General features: G+C 36.5%; 4 protein-coding genes across 9 annotated transcripts in view; 2 read left to right on the forward strand and 2 right to left on the reverse strand.

Annotated features, from left to right (window-relative positions):
* The first annotated feature begins 366 nt into the window (after positions 1–366).
* On the forward strand, positions 367–3363 carry LOC131674443 (CDP-diacylglycerol--glycerol-3-phosphate 3-phosphatidyltransferase, mitochondrial). 3 transcript variants are annotated; one of them, XM_058953139.1, is made up of 8 exons: positions 367–1152; positions 1337–1548; positions 1634–1756; positions 1814–2091; positions 2173–2447; positions 2512–2745; positions 2799–3008; positions 3076–3363. In XM_058953139.1, exons 2-8 carry the CDS (start codon positions 1429–1431, stop codon positions 3276–3278), a joined length of 1443 nt encoding a protein of 480 aa, XP_058809122.1. In that variant the 5' UTR covers positions 367–1152; positions 1337–1428; the 3' UTR covers positions 3279–3363. The 3 variants fall into 3 exon arrangements, with proteins under 3 accessions (XP_058809122.1, XP_058809121.1, XP_058809123.1); XM_058953138.1 differs by having other exon boundaries at positions 1371–1548; XM_058953140.1 differs by having other exon boundaries at positions 1371–1548; positions 2290–2447.
* Positions 3364–3553: 190 nt separating this feature from the next.
* LOC131674442 (eukaryotic translation initiation factor 3 subunit B) lies at positions 3554–8225 on the reverse strand. Its single transcript, XM_058953136.1, has 11 exons — positions 7768–8225; positions 7487–7682; positions 7090–7402; positions 6593–6943; positions 6196–6338; positions 5986–6121; positions 5367–5598; positions 4814–4994; positions 4498–4738; positions 4304–4412; positions 3554–4232 (listed from the first exon to the last, which is right to left on the reverse strand). The coding sequence occupies exons 1-11, from the start codon at positions 7907–7909 to the stop codon at positions 4132–4134; spliced, it is 2145 nt and encodes a 714-aa protein (XP_058809119.1). The 5' UTR covers positions 7910–8225; the 3' UTR covers positions 3554–4131.
* A 1165-nt stretch (positions 8226–9390) lies between these two features.
* On the forward strand, positions 9391–10352 carry LOC131674447 (dynein light chain Tctex-type protein 2B). The gene is made up of 4 exons (XM_058953145.1): positions 9391–9448; positions 9518–9636; positions 9931–10127; positions 10187–10352. Exons 1-4 carry the CDS (start codon positions 9391–9393, stop codon positions 10350–10352), a joined length of 540 nt encoding a protein of 179 aa, XP_058809128.1.
* An 86-nt stretch (positions 10353–10438) lies between these two features.
* The window catches only part of LOC131674440 (inactive rhomboid protein 1), a 52930-nt gene continuing 48625 nt past the window's right edge, over positions 10439–14743 (reverse strand). For all 4 annotated transcript variants that reach the window (XM_058953132.1, XM_058953131.1, XM_058953129.1 and 1 more), the window contains 2 exons: positions 14554–14707; positions 10439–14472 (listed from right to left, as the gene is read on the reverse strand). In XM_058953132.1, the coding sequence (XP_058809115.1) occupies positions 14041–14472; positions 14554–14707 (586 nt within the window). In that variant the 3' untranslated portion in view covers positions 10439–14040. The remainder of the gene's footprint in view (positions 14473–14553; positions 14708–14743) is intronic.

Genomic DNA, 14743 nt, shown 5'->3' on the forward strand with positions numbered 1-14743 from the left:
ATGATTGGCCTGTTTACAAATGTTTGCCGTCTTATAAGGTGAATTGGTTGATTGACAAATTTGAGATTTTGTTATAATTGACGTTTCTTTTTAGCAATCGGTAAAAGATAAGGAAAAAATAGGCCAGATCGAAAATACTGTTGAGATATTGGATACTTACGTGCAATACGTCAAAGATGATCAAATAGACGATAAACTTCGTATGATAAACGACCTAGCGAAGATAATCAATACGTTGACGAGACTTTTAACTTTACCTTGTGCTGAAGTTAATATTGCCGTTGAAACTCTGAAAAGAGTTATTACACTGACGTATGGGAATAAGTTTGAAATTCCGAAATGATTACGATTTGCAATAAAAAACTTTAACTTTTACAAAATTCAACTTCTTCATCAGATCCTTTCTTAATCACTTGGCGTAACACACACGTGTCAAACTTTCATGCATCGCCTCCTTTTTCTCTTTCAAAGAAGTGCAAAGTTCGATGCACTCGGATAAGTTGGTTCGGCCTTTTCATCTCATCGATAGAGTTGAAGCATTTTACGTGTGTGTATCTTGCGCGAGCTAAGTGGTTTGCTCGTATAAGACTTTGTGCGCGCTAAGTGCTTTAGTTTAAATATTGCAGGCGCGAGGCTTATCGTTTGAGTTCGTAGCGCGCAATTTCGAAAGAGCCGCGTAACTGAAGTTTTGCCATTTTCAAAGTCTATTTAATTTTTTTTGAATAATCTTGAGACAGACTCTATTGGAAGACTAAATTGTGAAAACTCTGTTTAAATAATTATAAAAAATCAATTTTAAACATAAAACGTTCAAATGTTTACTTGGATTATCAAACTCCATTTTTCGCATTTCGACATACGACTAAAATAAAAAGTATACAACAATGAAATTATATACTTCATGATTGAAAATAGTTTTTGAATTCAGCTGAAAAATATCAACAGCTATACCTTTTTCACTATAATCAAATGCGTGGTGTCAGTGTTCTCGTCGTCTGCTTTGTGTGTAATTGTTCGCACGAAGTTTACTCTATTTTGTTTTTTTTAAATTCAATGATTCTTTACGCAACAATGGAATATCGTTAAGTAGTGTATTTTTGCTTGACATTTAAAAATGTTGAGCTTACCAATTTGCGTTAAATCTTTGAGAAGGTGAGTTTTATTATTATAACCTAAAAATTAATGCATGCCTACGTTATATATGCGTTTAAATGTATGATGAAATCAAGAGTCATGTAAGTATAAATTCAATTGTTTGAAAATATACCAGTCGATATCATAGTCTATTGCAATGTAACGAATAATAAATTTTCCATTCAACATTTGAATTGTGCAGAAGAAGATTTATAAACCAAACTTATTGTTGAAAGGTTTCTAAATTCAAAGTTAAGGAGACATAAACTCTCAATAAGTATTATCAGATGCAAAATGCATTCAGCAGCATTAGAAGTTGAAAAAATTTCAGATATTGAGATTGTTCAAGTCGAAAGCACTAGCCTCACTTGGCTTCATAAGGTTGCACCTGCCTTTCCTATTGATGGCTCAAAGGTATTTTACTGATTACTATGAATAATTGTTTGATTTATTACTGACTGTATTGTATTATTTATTAAATATTTATTATTGACTGTAGATAAAAATAATATATGAGCCATCAGAATTCTACTTTACTTTGTTAGAAAAATGCAAATTTGCCAAAAAGAGAATTACACTTGCATCACTTTATTTGGGTACTGGAAAATTGGAGCAAGAACTGGTATGTATGTAATTTAATATTAAATAAATATTTGCTGATCAACCAATAATATTTCAGGTAAACTCTATTAAGCATGCTATTGAGAATAACAATGGAAATATTGAAGTAAATATTCTTTTGGATTATATGAGAGGTTCACGAGGAAAGTTTAATTCCAAAGAGATGTTAAAGTCTCTACTCAATGAGAAATACAAAAAATGCTGTCAAGCTTATCTCTATCACACTCCAAGATTGAGAGGCCTTTTCAAGACATTCATACCAGATCGTTTCAATGAATTGATAGGCTTACAGCACATGAAATTATATATATTCGATAACACACTCATCATCAGTGGGTAAGAATAAAATATCAAATCATTACTTTTAAATATCAATCAGTGTTAAATCTATACTTAAAATAATGAATTTTTATTTAGAGCTAATTTGAGTAATGACTATTTCAACAATAGACAAGATCGCTATTTTATGATTGAGGATTGCAAAGAGCTTTGTGATTTCTATTGTGATCTCGTACAAAACATTACAGATTTCAGCTTTCAACTACTACCCGATGGAAACACCTCTTTTAGTACAAAAGTCAAATCACATCCATTTAAAAGTCCAAGTAACGAGTTTACGCAGGAAGCAGCTGACAGAATACTTAATTTGTTTCAAACGGAAATGGATAAGCGATCGGAATTATACAAGACAGGTATGTCAATTTTTTTATCGATTAATATCATAATTATTTTTCAATTCAAATATTAATTTTTTAGAAATTCCGAAAGCCGATACGTGGATCTTTCCGTTAGTTCAGATGGGACAGTTGAACATTAGACACGACAGTGAAATAACTTTGAAACTTTTACAAACAGCTCCTTCAGGTGCAACACTGAGACTCGCCACTGGATACTTCAATCTTACTACTGAGTACAAAAATGCTTTGGTCAACGCTTGCCAAGCAGACTGCCATGTATTAACTGCTCATCCGAAAGCGAATGGATTTTTTGGTAAGCTACTCACTTGTGAATTAATGAACGTTTTTACGACGAATGATTTTTAGGTGCACGAGGAGTAGCAGGTGGAATACCGGCAGCTTACACGAAAATAGAAGAATCTTTTTTCAAATTATGCGAACAAATGCAGCAGAATAGCAGGATACGGTTGTGGGAATATGTCAAACCTGGATGGACGTATCACGCGAAAGGACTTTGGTATTCAATGCCAGGACAACAAAGGCCATCGTTCACTCTTATCGGCTCGCCTAATTTCGGTATTTACAAAACTTCAGTTTTATTAGTTATAATAATATAATTATTTATAATTATTTTTTTGTCTAGGATATCGTTCAGTTAAAAGAGATTTAGAAACGCAGATAGCAATTGCAACAAAGAACGAAGAACTACGAAATCGTTTGCAAAAAGAACAGGAGCGATTATTCGACTGTGCGAAATCAGTGACGGAAAGTACATTCTTACAAAAAGAACGTTTACCGCCTGCGTGGGTTCGAATGGCCGTGTTCTTTTTCCGCTATTATTTTTAGAATTGTTAGGTAAACATTCGAGTACTCCGTTGACCGAAGTAGAAATTTCAAATTAAAATAATTAAGAATTTTAGATTAAATTGTATATACTTCTTGTTATAAAACATGACGAAAAAAAACTTTACCTTATCATATACTTCTCAGAATAACTCTAATCCATTATGAGCATAGCAATAGAAAATCCTTTTAGTTGAAGACTAACGATTTACTAGTATTTTTGGTTTGAAAATAAAAACAATTTTCAATTATTTTATATTTTATTTTAATGTTTTTTTATTTAATGGAACAATTATGTCAACACTGAAAATGCTAATTTCACGTTCAATAAAGCAGAAAAATTCTGGTTCAAAAGTCTAGTTTTTACAGTTATTCCCTTCGCTGACAAAAACAATCGAATAGAAAAACGGTTTTGTATACCTGAAAAATTACAAAAAGCACGAATCATGCTTTATAATTATAAAATTTCTTAAAGCCAAAAATACATTGGCAGTGCATTTCAGTCGAGTAATCTGTACAATAACTTCATAACACGAAGCGAACACATAAATTAATTAAAAGTACTAGGTCACCGAGTCTGAAATAGCATGAAATAAGAGTTATAAATAGTATGTCCGTGCTATCCTGTAAGGAATATGATAGAAACCGATATGATGGTAGTTGTATGAAACTAGCAACAACGCAATCGATTTCATCGTTGATGATAAAAAATTTGGATTTGTCATAATTTGCACTCCTGTCATTTAGACGACAGGAATGATTCGATAAAAGATAGCTCAGCACTTTCGTGGATTCTGTTTCCAGAAGTGAATGCGACAGAGACGGTTTTATAGAATAGCGATGTTTCTGTGTGCGTTTACTTGTCATCAATAATATGAGTTTCCTCCTTGACAAAAAATTCTACTACTTCCTCATCCATATTCTTAGTGTCAGAGTCTAATTCATCAGTATCAATGTCTGAAAAAATAAATTAAAAAAATTAGTCAAAACGCTTTTATCGAATAAATTGAAGAAATTATAGTACATACTTTTACGCAATTCTAGACGACGTTTCTTCTGCTTGTTCCATTGTTCTGAGCGTTCGCTACGATAGGCGTCGAATTCCTTCATCAAACTATGTCTTTTCTCAATCAGTTCCTATTAAAAATTGAAGGATAATTAAATAAAATAAAAATCGTATATGCTAAATTATCATCGTACAGAATCACAACTGAATAACAACCTTGGAAGCACGTGTTAGTCGCATACGATCTTTGCTCTCAAATTGAGCATAGTATTTCTTCAAGTTCTTCTTGATGTCCTTGATCTGCTCTGTAGTAAGCAGAGTTGGTGGTCTTGGACGCCAGAGGAACTGATTGAATTGATTAAGATTAACTCGCTTCAAGATTCTACCTTGGAACGTCCACATCCAGTAACCATTGTCAACGCTTGTCTTCCAGCTTGACACTGATGTTACCACATAACTAATAGAGAAAAAATGTCATTATTGTTTGATTAATTTGACTGAGAATAAGAAAAGAATTAGAAATGCAATTTACCGGCCAGTTGGATCCCATTCGACGTCAGAAGTTTGGTAGTGATCTGTCAAGTTCATACTGGTGAAGTCATTAGTATCAATGAACTCTAAAGCACCAGACATGGTGGTAAGACCAGCCATCACGATGAACTGACCCGACGGAGACCAAAATAAGTGATTGCACGCTCTCTTTTCCAATTTTTCTATAAAGAAAAAAATTAGTAAATTGAATTTTTGAAAAAGATATTTCTAGCAAACTATTGAAACTTTTATAAAGACTTGAAAATTTCTTGTTGGATTTCGAAATTGAATTTTTTAGATTTATTATATCGAAAGTTTTCCCTCATAAAATTCGAGATGCAATAAAATGCAAGTACCAGAGTTTTGTCTTGATTAATTTTTAAGACATGTACTTGTATTACCTACTTTAAAATGTCTTTCTTTCCCGGTAAATTATGAAAAGAAATTTGAAAAAAATGCGCAATAAACTTCCAAAAGTAAAGAAATACTTTTTCTTATAAGTAATAATTGAATTATACGTAGGATAAGAATATTTATTAAAAATGTTCACTTACTAAGAAGTACCGGTCCATGACCACAGCGTACTTCATAAAAGCTAACGCTAACAGTCGGCACTTCGCCATGAATAATGGCAAATTTATTACCAATTGGTTCCCACGCGAAAGCATGTATTGGTTCTTTAATTTCAACACTATCGACGGGAATTAACTTCTCACGCATATGGAAGATTTCAAAGTTGTAAGACATTCCCTGAAAGTGTTGCAACGTTTGAAATTTACAACTCTCCTAAAAAAATATTTAAAAAATAGATTAGTGCACATTGAAAAGCAAAAAATATTTTGGTAGGGTTCATGATGTGATGCTCGTAGTTGTCCCAAAACTCTAGTTGCAGGAGTCACTTAGTTGGCACTTCTGCAAGTGTCAGTGTCGGTTTTTTTATATTATTGAAAAGCTGTACGCATCACTGAATTATGCAAGTTTCTTACGATTATTGAATTTTAAACATGACATGCTCAGAAGTAACGGAAATAAATATAATTCATGCATGTTGTACGTAACATAAATGTCATGCTGAGCTTTTTATTTTGATAATAAAAATCAATGAGTAATACAGTTGCTCTCAAATGAAAATGAAGTGTGAAATATATTATTATGGAATCTAAGAATACTTACGGTATATTTCTGCTCAGTTTTCTCTTTTTTCTTGGCGAAACGATCGACTTTCACGCAAAGATAGTCGCCAGACTTCTGCCAGTAAATCTTACAGTCGGCCACATTGAAGAGATTATTTTTACGAACTTCGTTACGGCTAATATAAAAAAATTATTAATGACATGTTTCAAAACTATGAATATTTTTAATTAGAGTAATTGTTATATATACCTAGGTATTTCCATCAGTGTTACTCGAGCAGGTACATCTTTATCTTCAGGTACCCAGAAAGCAATGACATTATCCGTTGGAGACCAGCTAAAATCTCTGATACCTTTGATTTTAATAGATTTCTTGTCCAGCAAGCCAAAGGACTGAAAAAAATTTCATATAATATTATAACAAATGTGTGATGTATGCATGTATGGTTTGTTAATCTAATACTGTTAATTATTTAGAGATAACATTTTTATTTTATTTCTTAAATTTATACCAATATACTTAATAACAAGAAAATAATTGATTCAACTATTCAAGTAAGTCGAAGAAAAACATTCTTTCAGGATATTTGAGAACTGATAAACATGCATAATTCAACAATAATTAGCTTGTATTTCTAAATACTTACTGGAGTTTCATAAACACTTAGAACGTCATCACCCATGTAAGCCACATATTGATCGTTGTGTGACCATCTGAAGATTGGCCAAATGTTAGGTCCTTCTGGATAGAAAGATCTTTTCTCTTGTCCAGAGAGAATATCCCACATAATAAGTCTCTTGTCTGTACCTTCAGCACGGGGAGCATAGGTGACAAGGTATTTTTCACAGGGTGAAAAATCAATACACTCAACACCACGCTGAATGAATTTGACCTGTTGTGTAAAAGTCGGACCACCCCATAAAGCCACTCCCAATTTGTGGAAAGTGGCCAAGTAAGTACCCAATGGTGACCATTTGACATAGGTGTCTGTCCAACGCTGTAAGTGAAATGTGCATTGATTATTCTATTTGTGAGACATAATAAAAATTATATAAGAATCTAGTGCTTAGTTATTGAATTTAATAAACATGCCAACTTCTAAATAATTTCTTAAATCTAACTCATAATTTTTATTATACTTACAAGACGGTCTTCCAGATTCACAGGTTCCGGTGCAGCATTCTGCCAGACTTGTACAGTAGTAGAACCAGGGTTACCAGTAACGATACAGAACTGATCATATGCATCTGGATCTAATAAATAACTGTGCAAATCCGAAGCAGCCTTGAATGGTTGAGGCTTGGGCGGCTCCCATTCTTCTGGAATACTTGCATATTTCTTGAAGTCAGTAAAGAGATTGACTTTGAAAGTATGAACCTTGTCGATTTTGTAGTTGTTGGCATTTTTTATTGCATTGAGAGCACCTTGAGGACTGCTATACTCGAAGAAGACATAGCTAAAACAGATTTTAAAGCAAGATTAAAATCAATAATTTGTTAATACATTTGACATCATGACAATAACAAGGCACGTTTCTTACCCCTTAGTCATCTCGGACTCGTCCTGGGGATAGAATTTGTTAACAATCTGCCCAAATTTTCCAAAGATCTTCTCTATGACAGATTGCAATTTCTCAAGTCGCTTGGGTTCAACCTTTGGGACGCCATCGATAACGATGACAGACTCAACTCCATCGGTTTCCGAGGGTTTTGTTGCGAGAATATCTCCCAAGAGCTCTGTGAAATGAAAATTGGATGAAGAACACACCGGTAGGAAAATGGTAACTTTGAGGTTAACTTAAGGAAAGAACCATATGCTCACCTTCGTCGTCGACATCGTCGACGAAGTCTTCACTGTCACTAAAACTTGGCGGTTCCTCGGTACCGTTGGTAGCTTCATCGTTGTTAGCTTTGCCAGTTTCCTCGGACTGCGCCGATTTGTCTGACGAGGACTTCTTCGCCATGGTCAGAGCACGATTGGAAAAGACCTTACCGTAGCGTTATTGGTGAGACATAACCTCAAGAAGTAGCGCGTGCAGCATGTGAATTGTTAGGTGTAGGAGTAGTAGCATGGAGTCTATACTAGACTATTCATATGTGAGCATGTGGCGGGAGAGGATCGCAGCGCTGTCGTCGATTTTAACATTGGATCTTATGGGAATTTCCAACTGTTACGCCGACGGCGACCACAGAACTTAACAAGACTTTTCCAGCTTTTCGAGGGCGCCACAATACATGCTCATAGTCTCTATAAATGGGAGGTTGTAGAACAACAGGGCATCATAACCTGATCCCTAATCGTTAATTTGTTATTAAGGCGGCAAACCCCACAACCGCCCCGCTTGTCAATGGCGTCACCATATCACGCTTTCCACAAGATAAAGGAAGTTGGGGTGAAATTACAAGGAATCACTTCCGAAATATTGTAGAAAAACAGCGAGTAATTAACAACGATAGGAAAATCTATTGAAAATCCATGCAATTAGATTTTTATTTAAAAAAAACAATTCCTAATGTCAAATACCTCTTAATTCGGTGCTCTTCGAACTGCATGAGCGCTGTAAAAGTTGTATATTAAAAAGAATTTTTCCTTTCGTTAGCAAAAAATCCGTGCAAATTTTCTGTGCTTTCAGTTTTTCAATCAGATCCTCCGATCATTAAATAATTATTTTCTTATTACGTTTTTTGACTGGTATAGTACAACAAACGAGCGGATCCGCGCATGCGTCACTGCACTTCTACTCCAGAACCGAAATAACGCAAAAAGAAAATAATTATTTGATAATGATTGGAGGATCTGATCCTGAAAACCGAAAGCACAAAAAAATTGTGCGTATTATTTTCTAACGAATGGAAAAATTCTTTTTAATATCCAACTATTACAGCGCCCACGCAGTTCGGAAAGCACTGAATTTGAGGTATTTGACGTTACTAATCACTAGGAGTTTTTCTGTAACATTTCCGGAGTGATTCTGAACAATTTCTCCCCAACTTCCTTTATCTCACTATACCACGCGCTCGTTAACCGCGTCAATTTCCGTTCACGTGCGTCACGCGTGGTATGGTTTTCTCGCCGATTTTTTGAATATAGATATGTATTTATTTGTATAATAATATACAAAACGAATGGATTTTTGTTTGCATTTTTCAGTAACAGTATTTACAGATGATTACAATCTATACTGATTATCGTATTAGCATTTCTTATTATTTGTACTTTGTTTTAATGTTATCATTTTCAAATAAATTATAAAATTAAAAGTATTTGTTTTTTTTTATTTGAATTATGTATTTTCGTTTGTCGTTGTAAAAGTCCATTTCTTTGTTTGTTTACACTGTGAAGATGTCAAAATAAAAACGTACTATTTAGCCCAATTTAAACTTAGGTAACCTTTTCCGTTTAATCCACACATCAGTTTAAAAAAAAATATACCATCTCGAAAGAATGGCGAATAAAGGGAAATTGCAGTTTGAAAAGCCGCAAGAAAACGGTGCAAGTTTAAGTGAGTTATATACGCACATAAAATCTTTTTGTAAGCATATATACATATCTTGCACACTTTTTGTTCCAGATCGTAAACTTTCGGCAACATCTCGTCTGTCACGAACGAGTCGACTCGTAAGTTCGCTCTCAGCTCTTTCTTACGGGAAAAGTTTAGCTTGGAGAGGCGGTGGTGGTGATGGCTTCAAAGTAGGTGAATTTTTCCTTTTTCTCAAATTCAATTTATCGGTCTTACACTCAAACTACGATCGCTCAGCTGCTCTAAAGTTTTCGAGTAAAAATCTCAAGATCAAAAGGCAAACACAAAGTTAGGAGAGTGTTATTCCGGAGAGCATATTACTCGGCACTCGATAATTATGAGATAATTATCTCTCTCTCTCTCTTTCTCTCTCTCTCTGCTCAATCTGATTAAATTGCTCGCGAAAACTACTCTCTCTCACTCTCTCTTTTTAACACAATTGCGTCCCATTCAATTTCCCAAAGGTACCGAAGTATCAAAATAGCTATCGTCTTGAGCCTCACTTACCGTTCTGCTGCGAAATTTCCGACCGAATCCTCGCTCAAGTAATGACCAGTGCCTTTGCTGACATCACGTACAATCCTGAATCTTCGGTGATGCTTTGCCGCGAAACCGCCGCTGATATTCTTGACCGGCTTTACAAAAAAACTCATTTCGACCGGTACGACATGTATACGTGCATCCGAGCTCACGCGTCACAAATCAATCACTTGGTTGCAGAGTAAAATACATCGTGATGATCACGATGATCGAGAATGCAAGCCAATCCTTTGAGTGTGTACACTCCAGGTTGTGGGACGTCGATCGCGACTCCTATTCCATGTTCGTGGTTGAGCAACGCTCGTTTTACGCCTACGGCACTGTTCACGCTATCAACTACGAGTAGTTTTTCTCCTGGGTGTCGTTGTCGAATAAAAGCGTACTCTTTTCAATTTTTTGTTTATTATTATTAAATTAATATACTGTGTTTTTTGTATATATATTTATATATATATATATGTATATAACAGCGACAAGTACATAATGTATCGTTATGATTAGGTAATGATAATCATAGTCGAAGATCATTCCGATTACCAGTGAAATTAAAGCGGCAAAGTATCATTCTCATTCTCGTAATAATCGTCATATCACAAACATCCATTGTCTGAGTTTTTCTTTTTGTTTACTCTCGATCATTCTCGCGTTAAACGTTATATGTATAGTACTTTTTTTGTTGCCTCGTATAGATACAGGGATACAGAAAAATAATACCTCGCCAACGCAGTGGAACGTGCCGATAGTGTCTCAGTAAGCTTCGCCTCACGACTCCCTCGCTACTTTGGTTTTTGTCAATCGCTTGGAAAATAATTACATCGAAGGGGTGAATTGTTTGTCGAACGTCGCGTGGATTCTTGAACGCGCCTACAATTTTGCCCATGCACTTGGTCCATTTATTTGTTTTTTTTTATGCTTGTTTATACGCATGCTCTCGTTGCCCACTTCCTCTTCGTCTGCCGCTTTATGTACAAAAGTGTGTATATGTGTGCACGACCGTTACGTGAGAAGTGAAGGCGAGCACACAAGAACGTTCCACCGTGTTGCCGACTGTCGTGGAAATATCGAAGATTCGCAATTTCACTTTGACCCCCCCCCCCTAAGTCCATCGTGTTTCCTTAGTGTTTTTTTTATCTTTTCTTTTTTTCTTTTTGAACACACTCGTATGTGACACATTTACAGTAAATAACAAGACTTCACTCGCTGCCCGATTTCCGGAGAAACGATTGCCAGAGAAGAGAAACACAGAGCAAGAAACTAATATTTCGAAGGGAAAACAACACAAACCATCCCATAATATTAAAAATCTCAACGTTTGTCAACGAATAATACGATAATATGAAGTACGTTAACTATAATTCAACATTCGTGTTCTTCCTTTATTGTGGCTATATAAAAAGATATAATGTGCTGTATTGCTTGGATAAAGTTATTTTCTGTCAACAAATGAACACGTTGTCTTAAACGATTTGGCAAGTTGTCTTTTTTCCGTTTAGAAAGATATAACTAAGGTCGAACAACAAAGGACAGATCCGTTATTTGTTTAATATATACAATATTAAAAAGGATTGAATACAGCGATAATAAAAAATTGCGCTTTGAAACTGTGTGCGGTCTTTTGCAATTCAGACTTTAAAAAATACGTGGGAAAGAAAAATTGTCATTGCACAATATCCCATCTACGTAATGTCGATGGCGGCCGCGCAGTTTAAATAAAAATCGAACAATCACCTCGCTATTCCGTTTTATTATTCCCGTACGCATTGCGAATAAATTGATAATGCTATTACAAGTACATATTGTGATGTTAGCCGATTACAAGAAAAAATTCGTGCTCCGTGGTCCGTAAAACAAAGCACGAGAAAAGACGAATAGTTAAGTGCATTGAAAGAAAGCACTGACCAATACCATTCGTCGTTTACATTTCCTCGAAGTCTTTGTTCCAATACTTTCGTTTGAAGGCTCGATCGGCTTTTATTTGTTCTTGTTAAAATGCAACCCCGTTACGTGCGTGATAGTTTGTATACGTCGAAACGAATGAGAGAAACGTAGAGAAAAGCTCTTTTCCGAGCATTGTCTTACGGACTGCACAGCCAGTGACCAAGTTGAACAGTGACGGCCCTAAGAGTAAAAATGCTAGTCGTGGCACAATTGATTCTTCCTTTTTCCTCTCGTACACCCTGTCGCGCGCATATTTACCTCGCCCGTCTACGACACCATCATTGTCATCCAGCAAACTCGCTAGACGAAGCAATTTGACGCACATACTACTCGGTAATCGTTTTTTTTTCTGTACTTTATAATAAAATACACATTCACGACATTACAGTATGATTATTCATCATTGGTTTTTTTAATTATATTTTTTCTTTGGAAATACTTAAACAACGTTGCCGCGTGTACTTGTGTGTGTTTCGTGTTTTTATGTCTGTGCGTGATAACCTACAAATCGCTAATACCACTTCATCACCGGCTTGCACATTATTCGTAACGTATTTAATCTTAAATTATCTGGATTTTTCCTCGTCGTTAAATCGTAATTCCGTATATACAGTCGCAGACAAAATCGATTAAGAGTTTTCTTTTTCTTGATATAATCCGCAATCGCGCGCGCAATCATACACATTCGCATGCATGCAAAGTCCGCACGAATCATTATTTTGTTTTTTTTGTAAAAAAAATGCACAATCGAGATCATCTCGTTTTGTTACCGCAAGTCTTTAAACCCTTCGTGGAGCCTTTCCTCGTTGCTGACAAGTCTTTTTTCTGGCTTATTTGATTTCACGTCTGTTGTTGTTTTTTTCTTTACTCCCACCATTATACGTTTAAATGTCATGGCCATTCTTTCATCATTCATGGTTTACAAGTTATATACGCTTTTGTAATCCTACAATATTATTAAAAGTCATACTTATATGTATAAGGTATGTAACAAGAATCCACAAGTTTTTGTTTTGTTATCTTTACTTGATCGCTACTTTGCATTCGCTTATTTACAAGACTATCCTCTCGTTCTCCTCTACATTTTTTCCGTTTTATTTGCCTTAAATGTGATCGAAAGACTTTCGTTTGCTTACTGCGCCGACATCCTTCATCCGACTTTCTCAAAGGACTGCGGATATTCGCTCTAGAAACAACGCACATTGTCTTTTTCTTTTTGTTCATTTTTCAAGTAAAGTACTTTAGTATATACCTAAGAAATATGTACATTCCTTCGGGCAAGATTGAATTAAACCCTATTTCATCACTTAATTAGATCGACAATGTTTGTTTGTTTATTTATTTTTATTTTTTATTTTTTTTTGTAAGGCATGATTTCTATGTCGAGCGCTGACAAATGGTTTCTTCGCAAGAGTTCTCTTTCAGCTTGATTTTTCAATTGGCAGTAGCGAAATCAAGTCAAAGCTAAGACTTTCTGATCGGACAGTTTTTCTCTTAAATGACTGCAAAATCGAGTCGGCATCAATTGTCCTCGCAATAACAACGTCGAAGCTTCATTTATTTAATTTTCGGATACCTCTCATCGTGCGTCTTTTCCGAATAACTCGATCCACAATTCACAATTCACCGTTGCACACGTCAAAGACTACACATTTTCAGGCAACTGCATGATAGTCAATGAAAAGGTCAAACATTCGAGCTAATTCAGCTACTTTCTTGGCGGGTTTAAAAAAAGACCTATTCACGAGGACATCAAGTTACACACTACGAACGCTAATACTTGCTTTTGTTGAAAAATAGTCATATATATGTACGCATAGAAGATGCAATTCGAAGAAAGTGAACTCGTCTATCACATTATCCCGACAAACCCATCAAACGCAATGCAGCTTATCTCGGTTTAAGAAAAGTAAATGAAAAGAGAATGGAACACGAAGAGAATGACCCGAGTGGCTTTGGACCCTGCCGTGAATCCTGCTGGCCGTGACGAGGGTCAGTTTTCGAAGTCGACAAACGAATGAAAGACGAGCGTGAAGGTAAACAACGGGGCCGAACGGCTGCACAGCGCGCTCGACCGGTGGCCGCGGCCCCGTGTGTCATACCGGCTCCTCCCGCTTGAAATTGATATTCTGCGAGGCGCAAAAGTCGCGCGTGAACGGCACGCAGTTGAACAGTTTGCACACCTCGCACTCGTACATGGGCACGTTGTAGAACAAGGTCAGCAGCAGACCGAACAGGCCCACGATCAGGATGACGCAGATCCAGATGACGAAAATCTTGCGCTGGCGATCGTAATGGCCGAACGAGATGAACGGCATGAGCGCGTAGGCCGCCAGGAAGCCGAAGATGAAGCCGAACAGGTGGGCGTAATTGTCCACCCACGGCAGTATGCCCAGGAGTAGCAGCCCGAACAGGATCGTCATCAGTTTCATCAGCGCTCTACGCGGGTACTTGAGCATCGGCCAGCAGTGCAGCACTTCGACCACCAGCGTCGCTAGCAGTGCAAAGTGCGCGCCAGCTGGACCGACCTAAATTCACGAAGAACAAAAGACAACGCGCGTGATCGATACTCTGCTTCGGGCCGATCGTCCTCGGTTGCGCACACTTACGTCTGCCCTGTACGGCACGAAGATGGCACTGGCAAGGTTGCCCGCCAGGGCGCCGATGAAGTAGATGAGGCCGATGCGTATCGACCCTGTCAGCTTCTCCAAGTCTCTCATCAGGAAGTACTGCACCAACAGCGTGATCGCGATGTGGAGGATCCTACGTGCAAGGAAAAACCGTTGGATATGGCGTCAG

This window comes from Phymastichus coffea, unplaced genomic scaffold (genome assembly GCF_024137745.1).
Source record: "Phymastichus coffea isolate CEN01 unplaced genomic scaffold, Cenicafe_Pcof_1.1 PCOF00243, whole genome shotgun sequence".
Lineage (NCBI taxonomy): Eukaryota > Metazoa > Arthropoda > Insecta > Hymenoptera > Eulophidae > Phymastichus > Phymastichus coffea.

Excerpts from the sequence above, each read along its gene's own strand:
- LOC131674443 (XM_058953138.1), top strand. The coding sequence starts at position 1,115 with ATGTTGAGCTTACCAATTTGCGTTAAATCTTTGAGAAG. Across the intron at positions 2,092-2,172 it reads AACACACTCATCATCAGTGG|AGCTAATTTGAGTAATGACT; the intron begins GTAAGAATAAAA and ends ATTTTTATTTAG. Across the intron at positions 3,009-3,075 it reads TATCGGCTCGCCTAATTTCG|GATATCGTTCAGTTAAAAGA; the intron begins GTATTTACAAAA and ends TTTTTTGTCTAG.
- LOC131674442 (XM_058953136.1), bottom strand. The coding sequence starts at position 7,909 with ATGGCGAAGAAGTCCTCGTCAGACAAATCGGCGCAGTCCGAGGAAACT. Across the intron at positions 6,944-7,089 it reads TGAATCTGGAAGACCGTCTT|CGTTGGACAGACACCTATGT; the intron begins GTAAGTATAATA and ends TTTCACTTACAG. Across the intron at positions 4,739-4,813 it reads GAATGGGATCCAACTGGCCG|TTATGTGGTAACATCAGTGT; the intron begins GTAAATTGCATT and ends TTTCTCTATTAG.
- LOC131674447 (XM_058953145.1), top strand. The coding sequence starts at position 9,391 with ATGGCGAATAAAGGGAAATTGCAGTTTGAAAAGCCGCAAGAAAACGGT. Across the intron at positions 9,449-9,517 it reads AGAAAACGGTGCAAGTTTAA|ATCGTAAACTTTCGGCAACA; the intron begins GTGAGTTATATA and ends TTTTTGTTCCAG. Across the intron at positions 10,128-10,186 it reads AAAAAAACTCATTTCGACCG|AGTAAAATACATCGTGATGA; the intron begins GTACGACATGTA and ends ACTTGGTTGCAG.